This window comes from Acanthaster planci, linkage group LG12, assembly GCF_054643075.1.
Source record: "Acanthaster planci isolate LZ-2023a linkage group LG12, COTS_SCS, whole genome shotgun sequence".
In the NCBI taxonomy this organism is placed as follows: domain Eukaryota; kingdom Metazoa; phylum Echinodermata; class Asteroidea; order Valvatida; family Acanthasteridae; genus Acanthaster; species Acanthaster planci.
In genome coordinates, this window is record NC_141788.1 from 4,170,567 (window position 1) to 4,190,312 (window position 19,746).

A 19,746-nucleotide genomic window follows, 5' to 3' on the forward strand; every position below is an offset into this window, starting at 1 on the left:
TCCCCGGAAACGGAGTTTTTTTTTTTTTTTTTTATATACTAAGTTTTTTAACAAAATTGTGCATGCCCACCTGGGATTGAACCCAGGCCCTTGTGCATAGCAGTTAGTGTCCTTAACCGCTATGCCATGGCACTTTCTTGAAAAAATGTGCTCGTTTCTAAATGTTAAACCTTCCATTGTTTGGACTTAGAATATTTTTCTGTCAAACTGTGTAAGGGAGATGGGCAAGGGTGGAAGTCCTAGGGGCTGGGAGTCTGAGAGCGGATAGGATGGGTAAAGTGGATGGCTGAGGACTTGGGACTATCAGTATTAGAGCTCTGAGGATCCCATGGGGTTGAAGGACATAGCTTCTTAATGTTCCATATTGCTATTGGGCTTATTGTAGCCCTTAAAAGATTGAGACTAAAAGGCTCCAAGAGGGAACTTTATATAAGGAGCTTGGAAGATGTTTAAGACTGGCAGTGCTTTCATGTAGGATGAGGCTGTAATGCAATGTAAAATCTAAAGATGGAAACAGATGTACCTTAAACTCTGGCAGTGTAAAATGGTCAAGATTAGGAGAAAGGTTAAGTGGCAAATTACTACAGTTTAACAAATAGATACACATGTACAAACAAGTTGTTCTGCTAGTTTAAATAAATGAGCATTTATTTCATTTGCAAATAGAAATTAACTGGTTATAGCAATAAATGGTGATTGTTTGACATACACACAAAGCATTTTTGCAAGGTAATATTTTCAAAAGAAACAAACTTCATGTCAGTGCTAAAAGGTCCTTAGAATGCACTAAAAGGTGTTAGGTGAAAATATTGTTTTAGACATTAATCTCGGAAACAGAATTGCTTAAATTTGAACACATTGGCTTCAAAAAACTAGTTTTATGACTAAAAAAAACTGTTTAAATCAAATACTTCTTTCGTGCACAGAGTAAGGCCCTTAGATTGCACAACTTCAAAATGGCCCCCTTTCACTCTCTTTGCAGATAAATTAAGGATGGGATGACTCTGAGGCAAGGGGGTGAGAGACTGGGAGTGTCTTAGAGAGTTGGGGGGGTTACAATGACATTTATGAGACTGGCCAGTACTATGCAATGTAAGTGTGGTAAAATGATGTACACTTCTCATTTAGGACATTTGAAAAAAGTGAAATATTGGATCTTTTACCATTTTGTGTTTTTACAGATAATCATAAAAATATGTGACTTGGGGGAAGATTTGCAAAGAGATACAAGTCAGACATTGCATTATTTTTCTGAATAAAAGGGCTTAACAGTTACATGTAATTTTTTCAAAGTGCTTCATTTCTGTGATTCAGAATCATAAATACTGCCCTCACATTACCGCAATATCATTCTAACTCCTGAACAGCGCCCTCACATTACCACGATATCATTCTAACTCCTGAACAGCACCCTCACATTACTGCGATATCATTCTTACTCATAAACAGTGCCCTCAAATCCCAATATCATTTTAATTCCTAAACAGTTCCCCCACATTACCGCGATATCATTGTAACTCCTAAACAGCGCCCTCACATTAAAGCGATACATCATTCTAACTCCTAAACAGCGCCCACACATTACAGCAATATCATTGTAACTCCTAAACAGCGCCCTCACATTCCCACGATATCGTAACTCCTAAACAACACCCTCACATTAGAGCGATATATCATTCTAACTCCTAAACAGTGCCCTCACATTACCACAATATCATTCTAACTCCTAAACAGCGCCCTCACATTACCGCGATGTCATTCTAACTCCTAAACAGCGCCCTCACATTACCCCAATATCATTCTAACTCCTAAACAGCGCCCTCACATTATCCCATTATTCTTACTCCTGAACAGCGCCCTCAGACTACCCTAATATCATTCTAACTCCTGAACAGCGCCCTCACATTACCCCAATATCATTTTAACTCTTGAACAGCGCCCTCAGACTACCCTAATATCATTCTAACTCCTGAACAGCGCCCTCACATTACCCCAATATCATTTTAACTCTTGAACAGCGCCCTCACATATCCCAATATTATTCCAACTCATAAACAGCGCCCTCAAATTACCCCAATATCATTCTAACTCCTAAACAGCGCCCTCAGAGTATCCCATTATCATTCTTACTCCTAAACAGTGCCCTCAGATTACCTTAATATCATTCTAACTCCTGAACAGCGCCCTCACATTACCCCAATATCATTTTAACTCTTGAACAGCGCCCTCACATATCCCAATATTATTCTAACTCATAAACAGCGCCCTCACATTACCCCAATATCATTCTAACTCCTAAACAGCGCCCTCAGATTATCCCATTATCATTCTTACTCCTAAACAGTGCCCTCAGATTACCCTAATATCATTCTAACTCCTGAACAGCGCCCTCACATTACCCCAATATCATTTTAACTTCTGAACAGTGCCCTCAGATTACCCTAAGGGTGCAGTGTCCCAATTCAAGGAAAATTCTCCGCCAGGCCGAGGCGCAGAAAAAGTACCCCCAGAGATTGTTTCGAAAAGAGGGGTCTGTTTGGGCCAGGAAATGGTGGATTTGTGTCAGTATGGCCCAGAATCATCTCTGTAGATTCAGGGGCACCCATCTGGGGGCAAAGCAGACAAAAATGGGATTGAAAATTAGTCAGAAGAGCCCCAGGAAGGTGAGGGATGTCATTTGAAAAATGGCCGCTGGGAGGGCTTGGCAACATTCACTTTTTGGGGGGTGAGTTTGTTTTGGGCGGATAATTAAAAAATTCATTGGTTAACCTACTAAAAATTGAAAATCAAATGAAATCTGAAGGACCAAACAACACATTGATTTTTGTTTGAGAGGCCTCAGGGACTTCAGTTGCCTGCCATGGGGCTCCAAACTTGGTTGATTTTACACTATTTTCAATGGAGCTTGAATTAGTTCAGTGCACCCCTAATATCATTCTAACTCCTGAACAGCGCCCTCACATTACACCAATATCACTGTAACTCCAAAACAGCACCCTCACATTACCACAATATCATTCTAACTCCTGAACAGCGCCCTCACATTACCGCGATATCATTTTACCTCCTAAACAGCGCCCTCACATTACCCCAATATCATTCTAACTCCTGAACAGCGTCCTCAGATTACCCCAATATCATTCTAACTCCTGAACAGCGCCCTCACATTACCCCAATGTCATTTTAACTCCTGAACAGTGCCCTCACATATCCCAATATTATTCTAACTCATAAACAGCGCCCCCACATTACTTGGTTAAAAGTCAATTTTTATACATCATTATCAGGGCCGTAAAGGACCTGGACAAGGTGCTGACAAAATTTTTCTTTTAAGTGTCACGAGACTTCAGTCCTCCGTTGAGGAAGTTTCTTGTTTTGATGCAAGAAAATAGCCAAATGACGCTCAAATTTTGCGATGTGAATACCGTTTGTTTCAATTATTAATCACTACGTATGATCTTTTGATCCTTTGAATAGTGTACAAATGTAGATAGACTTGCTCCATCACTAAGGCTGAGTTCAGGCGGCTTGTTCTCGTCTGTTCACTATTTGTTGTTCTAGGGTCGGCCGCTCGATGCCGGAAACTTACAAGCGGTTGTCGCTGATAGTTAATGACAAGCAACATGCGATGTGGCGTTATATGTACGTTATTCAAGTGTTAATGTTTGTATTATTCTTTTCTATTTAAGCAGGAACATTCCTTTCTGTGTTATGGAAAATGCTCGATATTAATTTTGCAAAACTTCCAGTTGTCTCTGGCTTTGTAAGCCATCTCTCTACTTTTTGCAGCTGTTCAAAAATCAAAATCTCATGAGTTTTTCCATGTGTTCCTGTAAAACCCTGACAAAGAGGTGGTGTGTGATCCTGTTCCGAGAACAGTGTTCTTGAGTCGTGTTCCCTACGTTCGAGCGCGAGAACAAGTAACCCATGCAAAGAACAGGCCGCCTGAACTCGACCAATGGTGGAAGCAAGGAACTGCATCTCTGCGAAGATCGAGTCCTTTTCTTGCCTTTTTGTGAATCAATGCCTTAGATTCTGATGAGGATCTCTCATGCAATCTTGGAAACTGTTCCTCCTCAGTGATGGAGGTGAGAACTGGCATCTATCTGAGTTACTTCCTCTTCTTGACATTCTCATGAATCATCTCTGTGAAGTCCCATAGGATCTTGGCCTCCATCTTCCTTCTCTACACTTTGAAGGAGGCGAGGGCGCTCTTCTCCTGGGGCATACCCACAGCTTTCATATGAGGAGGTCTGGGGAAGAAATTAACCACAAAAGGAACTAAGTTGGAGCAAAAATTGAGACCTTTCTTTTAAAAAATTATTAATTTTAAATGACACCTTTTATTTTATAAAAAACTGTGTCTATTGCTTTTCATCCATTTTCATGTCCGAAAATAAACTATGACAAAAGGATCCCTTTGACACTGCTGACCCATTACTTCTGAAAGCATTTGTGATTTGTACTCTTTGTTAAAATATTTTCCAGACACCCCATTAGAGTTTAATGAATCAACAAATGACATTTTGAAACACTTAAAATTGTCTTTCCCTTTTCTTAACAAGTGAGGGCGCTGTTTTACAGTAATACTGTAATGCCAATCAGGGAAGACCACAAACCTAAAATATCTATGGACCAGCAGGTCCTACAGAAATCAACAACTGATCCCAAAAGCGTAGGCAGAAATATTTCAACAGTGTGCAGAAGTCTGTTGAGTTGGATATAAATCAGAAATGTTGAATGGTGACTGAAAATACTGTTAAGCGTTTATAACATGGTCCCTTTTGTGTTTTGTTCAATATTTGTCAAAATTATAAAGGTAGATCCTTCTTTAAATAAGAGCTCTGAACACTTAAATTTTTGTCCATATTCATTTCTCACCTTCAAAAAGCCTGAACTAATCCCATGATGTATGTGATTTCAATTTTTACACTTCATTTTTGAAATGTTTTAGAAACACAGTTCTCAGTGCTCTATCAGAGAAAACTTGAGAAAATATGTTAAATTTGCTCACTAAACAACAGGGATGTCAGGAATTTATCTGAATTTCATATAATGTGCACCTACGCTTCTACTAACGGCTTGAAACAATGGGCAATATTATGAGGAAGAAAAATTGAACTGTGCTGGGTTCGAACTTTAATAAAAAGACCAACTGGGCCAAATAATGTTTGATGGACAATTGCCACAGTTGCCCCTGATCCATCTTCTTTGATGTAGAGAAATGCTGCACAGCAAATCATGAAACCCCAGGGGACAAGGCAGCCATTTGCTCAAGGAGACTTTCATTAAATTATGCCTTTGCTGTTGTCGGTATAAAGGTATTTTACGTATATGATTAGATGCTTCATTTCAACCCAAATTGCTCCTTGAACATGTCTCAGGAAATGTGGACCATTGATCAACGGTAATTTGTCATGAAACAGCAACGAACCATGAAGCAAAAGGAACTTTAGGCCAGGAAAATGTAAACAATTCCAATATAGTGGGTGCACTCAACTAGCTTGCCCTGGTTACAAGGGTTTAACCTCATCCCTATCGTCTTGATTGGTTGACACAATGCAAACAACCTGATTCTGGGGACCAAGTTGTTTTTTATTTTTAAAGTTGTTTGAGGGGTTAGGCTACATTTCCACTTTTCAAAAGAAGGGAAATTAAATAGACTAAAAAGATCCTTTCATTTTTTCAAATGAAAACAATTTTGCTCCTTTTTTGGACATGACCCAAATTGGCCCCTTCCCCGTCCTGGATTAATCTTTGCAGAAAGCCAGCAATGATATGAAACACAGGACTCTTACCTGTGCTACTTATGACGTAAAAGCCTCTTCACTTTAGAGATTCATCTGTCAGTCCACTCGCACCATGACGCTAGCCAGCCTCAACGTTCATGTAGGCAGCAACGGCAGTACATTCACCTGGCAATGAGGCCTTCCCAAATCTAAACACAGGGAAAAATGACAAATAACTACAAGAAAAGGTCACCTAAGGTTTTTCAGGCACACTGTAATAATAATTGTTTCCCTAAATTAGCAAAACATCCACATTTCAACCCATCACCACATAGACTCTTATTGTAGGTTGCTGTTAAATCCATAAAACCATACAGTGCTGGGGAGTGCAAGGTGTAACAGGCTGGGTGGGGTCAGGGCCCAATTTCATGGGGCTTCTTAACACAGTCAGAAGAAAAATCGTGCTAACTTTAGCAGAAAAAGGGGCTAACCTTGAGCACTTTTTCATGGTAGTGCTCGGGGTGGTTGTGCTAATGTTTGCGTGCAGATAGAGATTTCTGTTATTACATCACTAAGTTTAAGCAAATCTTTCCTCCAAGGTTAGAATGCATTTGGCTGTACATGTACTTACTGCCAACAGGTATGCATGAAATACACAGAGCCTCTTTAAGCATGAAATTGTGTGCTAAGCAGTGCCGAGACATTGGGCCCTGATTGTTACAAGCAAGGTTCCCACGAAATCTGAAAATTGATTTCAGTGACGTTCCTGCACTTTCCAGAACTAAAATATGACAATTTCCATGGTATTTAATGCCTCTCTGCACAGAAAATTTGTTTGGTATAATAAATGGGAAGACTGCCATAGCCACTATACATAACCACCATCAAAATCACCCTTGTACAATCTTGATTTCCATGACTTTCCCTCAGACCAATTTTCTGTGAGTTTTCCAAGACTTTAATAAAAAACAAAGACAATGAATCCTTTCAGCTTTTACTGTTGTCACAGCAACATCCTTCATTTATTATTGAAGCTCCCTTAAACTGCGCGCCCCCTAACTGAGCTCCCCTAACTGTGCGCCCCCACCCCCTAAATGCGCGCCCCCTAACTGCGCCCCTCGTAACTGCACCCCCCTAACTTTGACACAGTTTGATATTTTGCCTCCAGAGCCTTGCAACGTTTTTACCTCAAATTTCAAAGTAAGTGAAATTTCATCCAACTCCCACTAATCTAATTTAAAATTCCTGATTTTACTCACCGGCTACAACTTTCCAATGAAATTTTTATTTTGGCTCAATTTTCCAATTTGTTTCCTTCCGTGCAAAATGGACACTACTAAACCTACCCAAAAATTATAAATAATTTTCTAACAAACTTTGTTTAAGTGTATATAAATTGAGGTAATAATAGAAATTATCATGTTTACAGAACTTCTCAAATGTTTAGGTGGACTTTTTGGCGGATTTTTTCAAGTACATCACGTGAGGGAACACTCACAGTCAAGATGCAATGGCACGATTACTTGATATCCTCGATGTTAGTCAAGATGTAGGCCTACACGTACATGTACAGAAAGAAATCCCTTACTGATGCCACTAAAATTTCCCTACAGTGGCCTAACATTATTAGTATACATGTAGGTACTAGCAGCCATCTCAAAGCAATAAAAAAGTGTCCTAAAAGGTCAAAAAATTAGAAGTGAAAATGTTGCTGGTATTCACTTAGAAAATACTTTGACCAGTGTCCTAAGGTTTCTTCCTCCATGGTCCATTTGTGCAAAGGGTGTCAAGCCGCATCCATGTTACATCAACAATTATTTATTTTATTTATTTATCTGATCATCCAACAGCGCATTTAGCGCCAATTACAGGATGAGAATGAGTGAAGAAGACAATGAAGAGATGTTCAGTTGTACAGTTCGGAAGAAAAGCCCAGATAAGTGTACATCACCATACATCATGGAATTGATTGAGCAGAAGCACCCCCTCATTGGTTGAAAAGAGCCATGTCATGCATGTTGGTGGGGAGAGTTCATTTACTGATAGTGACGCAATCATGATGATGTACTACATAGTCTCCTGTGGTTCAGTTCCCACCAAAGGAGCCTCCGTTGCTAGGAAAATTGTGCCATCTCATGGTCCCACCCATGTCTCATACAAGTACATGTATATAACCCTAATTGGAGAGACCGAAAGTGCCGTCTAGTCTGGGATTCTACCTCCATGGTCTGGGCTAGGTAACAGGCCCAGGCTGAGAATAAGAACATGATTGATGGAGAAAAGATATTCGCCATGTTTAGGAGGTTTACCCCAAGAACTGTGGGTACTATGCCCACAGGATATTCTAAAGTCACTAATCTGTGTGACTTGCGGCCATGTTTGTTTACATGGGGTTGCAATGCTATCTAGTTTTTTTTAAACCAGCCTTTGAGGTATCATCATCGGTGATGCAAATTCAACCTTAAGGTACCTATATGTACATGTATAGCTCTTGAAAACTTTGCAATTAATGCAGGTTTTTAGACTTTAAGACCAATCTTATTTTGAAAACTTGGAGGGTTACTCATGTATCTCCCGTTTTCTTCCCAACAATCACATTGTACTGAACAATCTGCATGCATCACACGCTCAGTGCACATTTAGCAAGGTCAGTTTGTCCATATATCCAGGAGGGGGTGGAATCTTGTTATTCTCGCATGAGTGGCCTCTAATGAGCTGTGTGACTGGAGTGATACCATCAGGCCAAGTGCTTTGCTAGCTGTGACAGGTTAAACAATGCCACCTGTTTTCCTATTTTGCGCATGCCACGGCACCACGGACATATAAACACATAGACCACCAGTCATGCATGGTAAAATAAAGTAACAAGTCTCATTGCCAAGTTCTCATTGCTGAGTCCGAGTCCAGAAGATCTAAGTCTAAATTCAAGTCAGAGTCTTTGAAAATCCACTCATCTATCTCCACAGCAAGTGACAAAACCTTAACACAGAAGTTACTAGTATATCAGGAACCAAGTTTTTCATTGACTTTTGCGTTGGGCTTAATACATGTAGGCTAACATATAGTTTGTTTGCATGTTTGTAAATAAAGTGAACATGCAATGTTAGAATTCTGGAAATACGCGTACTTTAATACAGGTATGCTAAGGTGTGCTGAAACTAGCTTGGAAGATTTTTATTCATGCTGCAGCCATGTGCCTGCCTTCCAGTTATGAAGAGAAGGTTGACTTGGGACCGAGTTGACCTGAGACGGAGTTGGCTCGGAGTGTGTTGATTCCACATTTCCAGACCAAGTTGGCGACTTCACACTGATGAGTAGACTGTGTGTTTACATTACCATGTTTCGCCGGACTATATCTGAATCTCTACAAAGGCAATTTGTAGAGTCTACATGGTCGGTCTAAGTGGCTCAGACTATTATTAACTCTGATCTACATCTTCCTGATGTAATCGCGTCAAATATCATTTCCAAAATTCAAATATGCACAGCATGCCGAAGTGAAGATGGGGTTGTTGTTATTGGGCTTATATCATGGGATGGCTTACTATTACAGCTGCATGTGGACACATCATCACACCCAATGACTTGCTTGGGAGGGATAAACAATTTGCAAGATGTGTGCAAAATCTAAGTGGGCATACTAGGCCTACTAAACTAAAGTTACTCGTGTCATTTTCACAGTAATGGGTCGTGTACATGTACGCCATGCCTAGTGTTGATCTTATTTCCTAGTCCTTCCAAGTACCATGCCTACTCTTTTCCTTTCTCTGTGGTCTAGTTACACCCCAACTACAACATCTGTCCCAACTACAGTTGGGACTGTCCCAACTAGAGTGCTATAGTTGGGCCCGCCAAACTACAGCACAGAGGTCTAGTGTGCATGTGGGGATATGTCCAGCATGTGTCAAAGTCACCGTGACATTCATTGTTCACAAGGTCATGTCATGGTTGAAGTGCCATACTATTTTAGATGAACTGTGTCAAGTGTAAAATGCATAAACTTGGATAAGGTTGAGAAAATTTCTATAAAAATTGGTCAACAATCATGACAACAGTTGGGCCAGCCCAACTGCTGCACTACAGTTGGGACTGTCCTAACTGTAGTTGGGACAGATGCTATAGTTGGGGCGTAATACAGTCTCAACAAGGACCATGTCCTCCATGGTTACGTTAATGAAGACAACGTCCAACCTGGGCTAGGCATACCCCCAGAACTGAGGGGTCCGACTTTCGCTCCTCTTCGTGGGAGACGAGCGGACGTTGGACCCCACAGTTCTGGGGGTAGACTAGGCCTATGAATTTTATTCCTGTAAAAGCAAAATGCATTGTACTTACTACATGTGCCAGCGATTCCTCAGAGACTAATTTCTTACTTCTTGTCATGAGGATGCACTAAGTTTCGAAAATAAACGGATTAAAGCGACCACCCTGCGCTCAGTATATCCTACACACGAGCACGTTTGCGTGCCACACCGTACCCTCGTACTGTACTATCGTGTTATTGTTTGCAATCTTGTCGACCCGGTTGGTTTTTGATGCAGCGCGCGCGAGTGAGTTTTGCGTAGTGACGTCATGCACGGATGCCTAACAGGCAAAATTAAATCATGGCTGCCTCCATAGCGCTGCAAAAGTTCAGAGGCCGCATGCTCATGAACGGAATGTTTCGGTCTAAAGTCACTCTCCCTCAACGGTTAAAAGAAGGATGGTTTGGTAAAGCAGGTAGGTTATTCTCCGTCATTAGTTTTCTTTAGATTTAATATTCACAGCATGTTGGACGGCAAGTGAGGCGGTAGCTGATTTTTTTAAAGTTAAACAGAAGGCCTGACCCGCGCCATTCCTGCATGATCACCTGCCGCCCAACTGACCGTAAAAACAGGCATAGGCTTTGGCCTATAACTTTCTACCCCTAGAACTAGGCCTGTGTGGTTTATCGTCCACCGCTGTCCCACGAACCTCACAGTTTTGTTCAGCTTGCGAGACAGCTTGGTTTTGTAATGCAAAATTATTCATGTTGGGCCCAACTGGCAGACTGGCGAAGTATCTATCTAAGCTATTTAACTTATCGATAAGCCTTATCTCTAATCTGCAAGAGTAATTTTGTGCAATTATTATGTTATGCCTCAGCCATGCCAGCTGTAACATTTGTCTCAACTATAGTTAAGACCGTCCCAACTCTAGTTAGGACCGTTCCAACTCTAGAAGGCTGTAGTTGGGCCAGCCCAACTGCAACACAGGTTCAGTGTGCATGTGTCCAACATGTGAAATTGGTCAACAATAGTTGGGCCAGCCCAACTGCAGCACTACAGTTGGGACCTACTAAAGTTGGGACAGATGCTATAGTTGAGGCGTAACAACGACAATAGTATAAGGGAAAAAGGGGCAATGTTTGCCCCATTTTCCTTCCCACAATGCCTTTCCAAAGATGTGCAAAATCAGCCATGCGGTATTAGCAATAAGGCCTATGGAAAGAAGATTTTTTCAACATGCATATGTATACAAGTATTATCATCTCAATAAAGGTCAGTCATTGCAGAAATGCTGTATGCCCTCTATGGCCAAAATTGGTAAGAATTTTCCATTAATTTTCAGTATGTGTCAACAGATTCGCTGAATTCATTCATAGCCACGGGAGAAGACAGAGTGGCACAAAGTTAATTTAAGTCCCAATCCCTGGATCTGATCAATTCAAGAACCTGATCCCGAAAAGAGCTGATTGACATTGTTGAGATTATTGTATCAGGAAGCCTGTTCCTATCTCTTCATGTTCTGGGCACAGAGGAATTTCTGTGCACTTCAGTTCTGCCATTCGGCAAATCAAGTTGAGAATTATTTCCAGTGGCTGTTCGACGTGGTTTTGTAGAAGCATTGACAACAGACATCGGAATGGCAGATCCTCCCATACATATTCGTTTCATCAGGATCAATCTAGCAGCTTCACAATGCTGTTAACTATGGTCTCCACCATTGTCCACAAAGAGACTTCTTATTTCTTTGTCCTTACTTCAATGCCTTGGCATTGTGAAAAGAATTATTGGGACTACAAACAACTATTTTGGACTTACCTTACTTTTCACAGACTGATAAGGTGTGGTAAATTGTGATAAATTGAACAAAATTAAAGACTTCAATGAAACCAAAATATTGAGGTGTTCCAATGGGAAGACTATGATATAAAAGAATGGCCTTTCGCTATTGAGAATCATGTGTCGGAAGGATTTTGGTTCCCCATATTCATTTCCAATGTGAAGATTTCCCCACCCCATCAACTGTATTTCAGTCTGAAAGATGTACATAAACCAAACATTAAATTTAAATGGTCTTTGTTGTATGCAAAACTACTATTAAGTTCATTTCTGTTCACGCTGTTGACCTTCCAGGACCCGGCCAATGTTTTGCTTATTTTTGTTCCCAGGTACCTATATTGCAAACATTCTCCGGGACTACAAGGGCGCCACATTAGACATATTCACTGATGCCAGAGAGCGTCCAATCAAGGCCACCATCTACATAGCCATCCTTGGCTCTGCAGCCATAGCCGCATGGAACAACCCAGACGAGCAGTCCTACGACAGGTCTCTTTTGGACGCCTGCAATGATGTGCTTCTCCTCAGCGACCCCATCCGCAACCGGGCCTCGGACCGGCACCTGCAGGGGCTGATGGAACTGCGCAACCAGGGACGGATCCGGCGTTTGAACCTGGTGGTGTGCTGTGTCATGTGGCGGGACGATTACAGTAAAGCGCTGGGGCGGTACGACTCGCAGTGCGAGTACCTGCGGCCCAGCTGGCGGGACTTTAACCAACGCGTCCTGGACGTTGGCCTCATGAACAGGTGGTATTACCTGGAGAAGGCCATGGTAGACTATGATGTGAACGACGAAGAGTTTGCCACGACAGACAGTTAGCTGGCACATTCGACACGTATGAACTTCAACAGTGAATATGACCATCTCTGAATCACTTGGCTGTGGCTTGAAGTTACACACAATTCTATTGGAAGTGGCTTCAGCCACAACCATAGATGGAGATCCAGTGCCTTGGGCTTATGACATGGAGAGAGTCCAATCTGTTGAGCTTTTGAACGATTGTGTAAAAGGTCCTAGATGATGCGTACATGTAAAACAACACGAGCCCTGACCATTCTGACCCTATGCATGTTTCGCGCGTGCCCTTTCAACATGTTTTTCGGGCTCGCTGCATGACGACTATTTTATGGAGTAGTGCGAGCGCTCTGTTCTCTGTGTTTGTTTGCCAAAACTGACACAGAATGGAGCGCGCTCGCGCTGCATTATAAAATGGTCACTGTGCAGGGAGTTGGGAAAACAAGTTCAAAGGTTGTGTGGGCGGTTCTGTTGGTCAAGTCTGCATGTACTTCAAGCATGCAATTTCTTCACGGCATGCTATCCAGCTCTATCCACCGAGAGCAAGAAGCACCCCCTCATCGGTTGATAAGAGCCAGTGTTGGTCAGGAGTGTTCATTTTGTTGGTAGCGATTCAACTGTTATGCGTGCACTTCTTAGTTGTTTGTGAACCAGCTAAGTGCAGTCCCTACCAAAGGAGCCTGCATTACTAGGATGATCATGCCCTCTCTTGGTCCAGCTCGGGGGCTCAAACAGTAAAACTCTCCATGTCATGAGCCTATAGCACTAGATATTTCAGTCTGCCCTTGACTCATCCTCAGATCAGTTGCTGAACTGACCTGAGTGTCAAATTAACTGTTGCACCGACAGCATTCAAGAAACTTTAGTGTGTGCCCAGAGATGGACAGCACTACAGGGGTGAGCGGCCACACAGTCCAAGGAGCGCCAAGCTCATTCATCATCTTATGAGCAAATTAGCTAACAGCAGAAAGCGTTTCTACCAAGCTGCTAGGTTTGATTGAGCCCAGCTATCTAGTATCCTGCCGACTTGGGAGACATTACACCAAAAGAGCAAGGTCCATAGATAACATGCAGTCTTTTTCACATTTATCTTCAATCTTGCTTGGTTAACATATGAGTTTATCTCCCCTTTGGGAAAGACTTTTCTTCCAAGAAGTTCACGTATAGTTTTTGGACATCCCAAGGGCATATGGCGCCCATGTCATAGAAAATCAATGGACCACAGACTTGTACATGTATATTGACAGCAGAAAAGGAAGGTCTTGTGTCATGGTACATAAATCTTAATTGTACTTGAGCTGTGAGATATCCAAGTGCCCACTTGAGAATGCTTTTTACATCTTTTGCAGCCAATCTAAGGAAACAAAATTCAACTAAAAGTCTAGTGCATGGATGATGGAGAGAAAGTAGATCTTCATGCAGTTGTACATAAATAAGAAATAAGATAAAAATTGTAATACATCTCTTACAAGTCACAACCTGTTTTAACTTTGGCAGTGAATTGCTATTTCAATTTGTGAATGAGTTGACTGAATTTCAGTATCTTGGACTTTAGTTCATGAGTAGAGTGGCAACTCTCGTACAAAGTGAAGCTTGATAGGCACACAAGTCTGTGCCTTTGAACAGTACGGCAAAATTGCAATTTAGTACAAAGTTCTGTACTAATCTGTATTTATATTCCATGCGACTATTTGTCATGCATTATGTTAATCCTAACCCCCGAGGGACCATTGAAATTATGCAGAATCCTCTCAGATTTGTCATGACAGTCAGAGTTGGTATGCATGTAGCATTTGTTTTACTTGCATGCTGCATACAGAATTCCACTCCATCTCATGTCAATGTGTTCTTTTCCAGACTGATATTTGCTATCTCCATGAGACGCTTGACAAGTCCTGATATAAAAGCACAGCAATCAAAATTTAATTTTTCTATTGTCTTATTCATATTGAGTAATAAAATTTAATTGCCTTTTATGGGAAACGCAGAAACAGGTATGCATTGGAAAGTAGACCCATATGACATGCATGTGTGAGCTTGTACGGTGTTGTGACCCACTCCGTTGGTTCACATAGGAAAGAGCAAGCTTGGCTCATTGTTTTTTAAATACATGTATCGCTCATTTTGGCATCGTAATGATAATGCACGTTGAGTGGGCCAAAAATGTGTTGACCGCTCCTTTTGATTTCCTCGATGCAAGAGTATTTGGAAGATACTCAATTACTCAGCAATGCTGGCGACTGGTGATTTATTTTCACAGAAAGGGCCCAATTTTATACTGCTGTATTTACAGAACTGTTTCCTGTGATACCGAAAGAAATACATTTTAAGTACACACTGTCGTGATTTCATGGCACTGACAAAGTGTGGCAAATCCCAGCAGTAAGATATCGAGCTGCAGTTGGCACAGTGATGACTGATACATTGACAGTGGAATGCCAATTTGGAAGCTAAACTGTTTGTTGGAATTGGAAAGTGTAAAATCAGAATTGTTAGAGAGTTATTTATTTATGCAAGTGACACTTGCATTTTAAAAGTGACAAATTTCCATCTACTATTGCTGACAACTGTGTAGGATCGACTTGGTTGCCATACAAATACTACATTCAAACAAGCCTACATTCACATATTTCACAGCAAATATTACATTCGCAGAAAAAAACAGGTACACTTCATCATCGGCTGTACCAGGAAGTTGACACACTGTGAATGTACCATACAATCCTTAGAGAAATGAGATTATTTTGTACAACATAAATATACGTTACTACTCTTATCCCATGGTAACATACGACACTATACTCGTACAGCGTCTCCTTTCAATATTTACAACTTTAAGGTTTTTACATCAACATTGAATTGGGAACAAAAATCTGTTAACATTCTTCAGGATATGAAGAATACTTCCGTCTGTGCCCTGGTACTTAAGTACATGGGACATAGGCAATAACCTGCTTGGCATCATGGTTCAGAAACTGGGGTTATTGTGGCAGGTTAGTGCGTATCTCTCAGGGAGTACATGACTTGCTCTTCCTGAATTAAACATTAGCTAGTTCCACTTACCCTGTCATGTTTGGGTGGATCCGAGAACAAAACAGGTCCACACATGCTGGTTTGTATAAAACCTTGTGTGGACCAAGCTGGGTTCATGAACGTTTCTCCAGCTCTTTAAAAAACAGTTTTAAGGTATTTCAGGAGGTTGGGTCATCTACCAAAAAAGTGAAGAAAAGCAGTCAAGGTACAAATTCTAGACTGGAAGCTCCTCTACATTGCAAGAACAACTTTCGTTTTTTTTTTCTGTAAGTTTTTTTGACTGCTCGGGAACAGAACGAGTCTCCACACAGGGCCTTAAATATAAACTTGGGTGTGACTGCTTGGATAGTGTAGAACATATCCACTTATTTTTAAAACAGAAAACCCTGATGTGAGGATGGGACAGTTCATAGGGAGATGGCACAAAAGAGCGTTAGTTGTTCCACGCTGGATTAAGTCACCGCTATTCTTGCTCTCTGACTGCTGTTCCGTCGATGGTCAACTTGTGAACGGACACAAAATGGTCAAAGCCTGATTTGATGATGAATTTCATGTGACGGGCGCCCGTGGAGTCAAACTGCACAGAAAGGAATCAATCAGAATATGTGACATTTTACAAAATAGAGTGAAGTCAACCTCTGTCTGGTGAAGGCCAGTTGAGACTCTGTGTGCCTGTGAAGGTAAATGCAAATTCTAAATCTCAAAACTTTTGGTGGCAAATTGGTATAATTCGGCCTGTGTTTATCTCCGACAAATTCACAAGCTAGTCTTTAACGAGTAAATCGTTCCAGCAGATGCATTTTCTGTTTGCTAACGTCATGCTGTAATGAACTGTTCTTGCCGTTTGCACTTGAGTCTATACAACTTCAGCAAGTATTATGTGGAGTAGGGTGAATTCTAATGCCAAATTAACGATGATGTGGGATGAGCTTTTTCACATGGGTGGGAGTCTCTACACTGGACATCGTGCCAAAGTACCAAACTTCATTTAACTAAGATTTGAGTCCGAGTCCCTTTGTAGAAACTTATTTTTGGACATTCACGCCAGGCATTGTGCTCAAGCATTCAAATTACTACCAGTTAAAATGTACGCAGCACTCTTCCATAGGGATGATTCACAACACAGTGCGCCACCAAGACGTTGGTCAGAGAGAGGCCATTTTTCAATTTTAGGGTTGACAAAAGCGTGGCCGCCTTGCCAGAAGTTGCATTTGAACGTATGTCAGTAGACGGCTCAGGGAAATTCTTGACAGATTGGACACTACTCCGTGCAATAGAAGGAAGAAAGGATCAAAAGTGATTGCTACTTGAAAAACCAATATCTTCTTCCCTGATGAACAAATATCAAAAATAATTCAAGCATCCAGTGGATAGAATGTCAACCATTTCCCACAATGCACTGTGAAAAGTGGCCTTTCCTTGGCAATCTCTTGGTGGCGCACTGCATTGTGAATCGTCCATATTCTTACAATACTCTCATATTTTAGGGACATTTTTGGACATCTAGAATAAGACTTGATAACAGTCTGGCGACTGGAACACACCTTGAATTCCTCCATCTGCAACGATGCATCCGACGGCGTCAGTTCCTTCTCTTCAATCACTTCAAAGTCAGAGGGCTCCTTCTGGACACTCCGCTGTATGCTCAGACCTTTGACTGTGTCACCAGGAGACGATAAGAAAAGGAAGGGCTTCTAAATGATTTAAATCTCACACTAGCAGGCAATATTCGAACAAGAAATATTCATGACTGAAGCAACCTGAGAGCTCAAACCAATCACTATAAAAGTTACAAATTACGAGATAATGTTCAGTACCTGTTAAGAGTGAGTGTGTAAACTTAAAGAAACTTAAGTGTCTACCCAATGTAAGATGTCTTACCTGTAGTTTACATTCCTTGAAAATGTACATCTGTGTTTCAATAAACCTCAATTCAATTTTAGTGCACTTTTTTTTCATGCAAATAAAAATGTCTATATTCAACTGTAAAACTCTGTTGTCATGCCAGGGAGAAAGCTTCATTGATGCAATGGTTTTGGGCACAAAAACTTAAGGAATTTTCATCTTTTGCTGTTTTAATTTACATTTGTTTTGCGATTCATTGTAACATACATGACAATAAGCCAACAAGTAACTCTCACAAATGTCACAGGGTAAAGAAAAACCCTAAACACTGGGCAGTGTTTTCCCTGACTGACATCATAACAACAGCACCCTCTTTTGTCTGGGAAGGCGTAGACAATGTTAAGAAAATGTGCCTTTAAATAAACTTTAACCCCACAAAGATAATATGTCCAATTGTCTTCATGCACTGAAGAAGAACAGACAGTATGAGCAAAATGAATCGCCTACACCCTTGAAGATTTCAATTTCATAAACTTATTACTCGGCTCAAGTCTAACACGAAGTGACTACATATTACCATGGTAACATGAAAGCTTGATCTTGGAGATGTCCATCATTCCGGCAAAGCTGATGATGAATTCTTGCGGGAACATCCCCGTACTGATCCAAAAGGTCTCGGCTTTGCTGTGAAAAGAGTGCCAAATCTATTGTTGATATCTATTGTTAATTTGTTTTTGCTTGAACATCACACAAACAGGATGATCAAGCACAAAGTGAGAGGTGTAAACAATCTCTACGAGCCAATCCAACATTTTAACAACACAAGGTCATTCAGGGTAAAAAAAATCCTAACATTACACCCGCTGGAATTCATGTCTGTGTTGTGTACACTCCTTTGCTAAATAGCTAAAAAGATAAACAGCGGAAAAAAAAAAGTGCAGTGAAAGTCAAAGACTTCAGCGACCAAGTAGTGATGGACACTTTCACCATGATTTATTTTCAGTGTATGTTTTGTGCCCTTGTCATCGTTTTACCCCACAATTTCCCTACTTAGGTGAGTCCAAAAATTTGGAAGTTAGTTTCTGTTTATTAGGCCTATAAGAAAAAAAGTTGCATCCCGACTCTATTTTTCTCATCATATATCATCTCAATAAAAGTCAATCATTGCAGAAATGCTGGGAAGACACAAATTCTGGACTGAGAAACATTTAAAGGTGATGTTGGGAAATACTTAGAAAATTCTCTTCACTCCCCATTGACTTTGTACACAACTACTGAAGTGATGCAATATTTTTTCCAGCCTCTATTTTATAAAGGGGGTCTGCAAATAAACAAATCCCCTAAATTTTAAGTTTAGGATATGGTATGGAAACAAACTGTGCCACCTACATTTCAGGGCTTTTTGATTCCAAAAAATCCCCATGCCCCAGGTTGAAAGGTGACAGTAATCGTCGTTGGAGGAATATGAACACGCATGTTCTTATTCCTCCATGCTCACACTACATCAGTACATGGACTAGGGCGGCCTTTATCTTTAGGCCGCAATGATTGTTATATTTATGATAATTATAATGATTATGTTATGTTTAACATGTTTGAAAATAAAGGCTACTTACCCATCCAACATGTTTTCTGGAGGATAGCTTTCGTCGCTCGAGGTCGCCAGAACGACTTTCGCTCCAGCTTCACTCAAAGCAACATCGAACATAATGGCTACTTTCGATCCCTCAAGATGGTCAAAACGCCGATTCTAGTTTGTACATGCATTCGGCACTAACATACATGTACATGTACGTGTACATGGTAATTGTAAGTACGGCAATATGCATAGCTGGCGTCCCTCTGTGCACTTGGTTACTTACAGTATGTAACCTTTGACATTATAACCAGTAGTCTTTATTCATATCGCAACTGACACTGGGGAGGGAACCGACTGGCATAGTCTAGTTCATAGTTATTTCATGGTTATTTGTCGAGAGCGAGCAAGACAGTCTACAGCTGAGGCTCGAGGGCCTCTTCCCAAGCCAAAAAATGGAAAAATAAAAAAATGGAAACAGGTAAAAGGGAAAGACAAAAGGATCGAGGTGAAAATCGCCACTTTCTACTAAAATTTCTCTGCACTGGCCCCGTGTTGCCTTCAAACAAGGCTGTAATTGGATCGATACAAACCCATGGAAAAAGCATTTCTCCGTGACTGACCAAACTAAAGCATTCAAAGTAAAAGAAAGTCATTTTCAGATCTGTTTGTAGGGCTAGTACC

At 40.9% G+C, this 19,746-nt stretch overlaps 2 protein-coding genes and 1 long non-coding RNA gene across 3 annotated transcripts; 1 reads left to right on the plus strand and 2 right to left on the minus strand.

Moving 5' to 3' along the window:
• Positions 1-618: 618 nt before the first annotated feature.
• LOC110977441 (uncharacterized) lies at positions 619-10,293 on the minus strand. Its single transcript, XR_002597955.2, has 3 exons — positions 10,065-10,293; positions 5,799-5,938; positions 619-4,253 (listed from the first exon to the last, which is right to left on the minus strand). It is a non-coding gene; the product is annotated as an uncharacterized LOC110977441 (long non-coding RNA).
• On the plus strand, positions 10,290-14,534 carry timm29 (translocase of inner mitochondrial membrane 29). Its single transcript, XM_022231582.2, has 2 exons — positions 10,290-10,448; positions 12,142-14,534. Exons 1-2 carry the CDS (start codon positions 10,334-10,336, stop codon positions 12,630-12,632), a joined length of 606 nt encoding a protein of 201 aa, XP_022087274.2. The 5' UTR covers positions 10,290-10,333; the 3' UTR covers positions 12,633-14,534.
• hspb11 (heat shock protein family B (small) member 11) lies at positions 13,678-19,330 on the minus strand. Its single transcript, XM_022231583.2, has 4 exons — positions 19,103-19,330; positions 18,064-18,170; positions 17,186-17,298; positions 13,678-16,218 (listed from the first exon to the last, which is right to left on the minus strand). The coding sequence occupies exons 1-4, from the start codon at positions 19,192-19,194 to the stop codon at positions 16,105-16,107; spliced, it is 426 nt and encodes a 141-aa protein (XP_022087275.2). The 5' UTR covers positions 19,195-19,330; the 3' UTR covers positions 13,678-16,104.
• Positions 19,331-19,746: the final 416 nt, after the last annotated feature.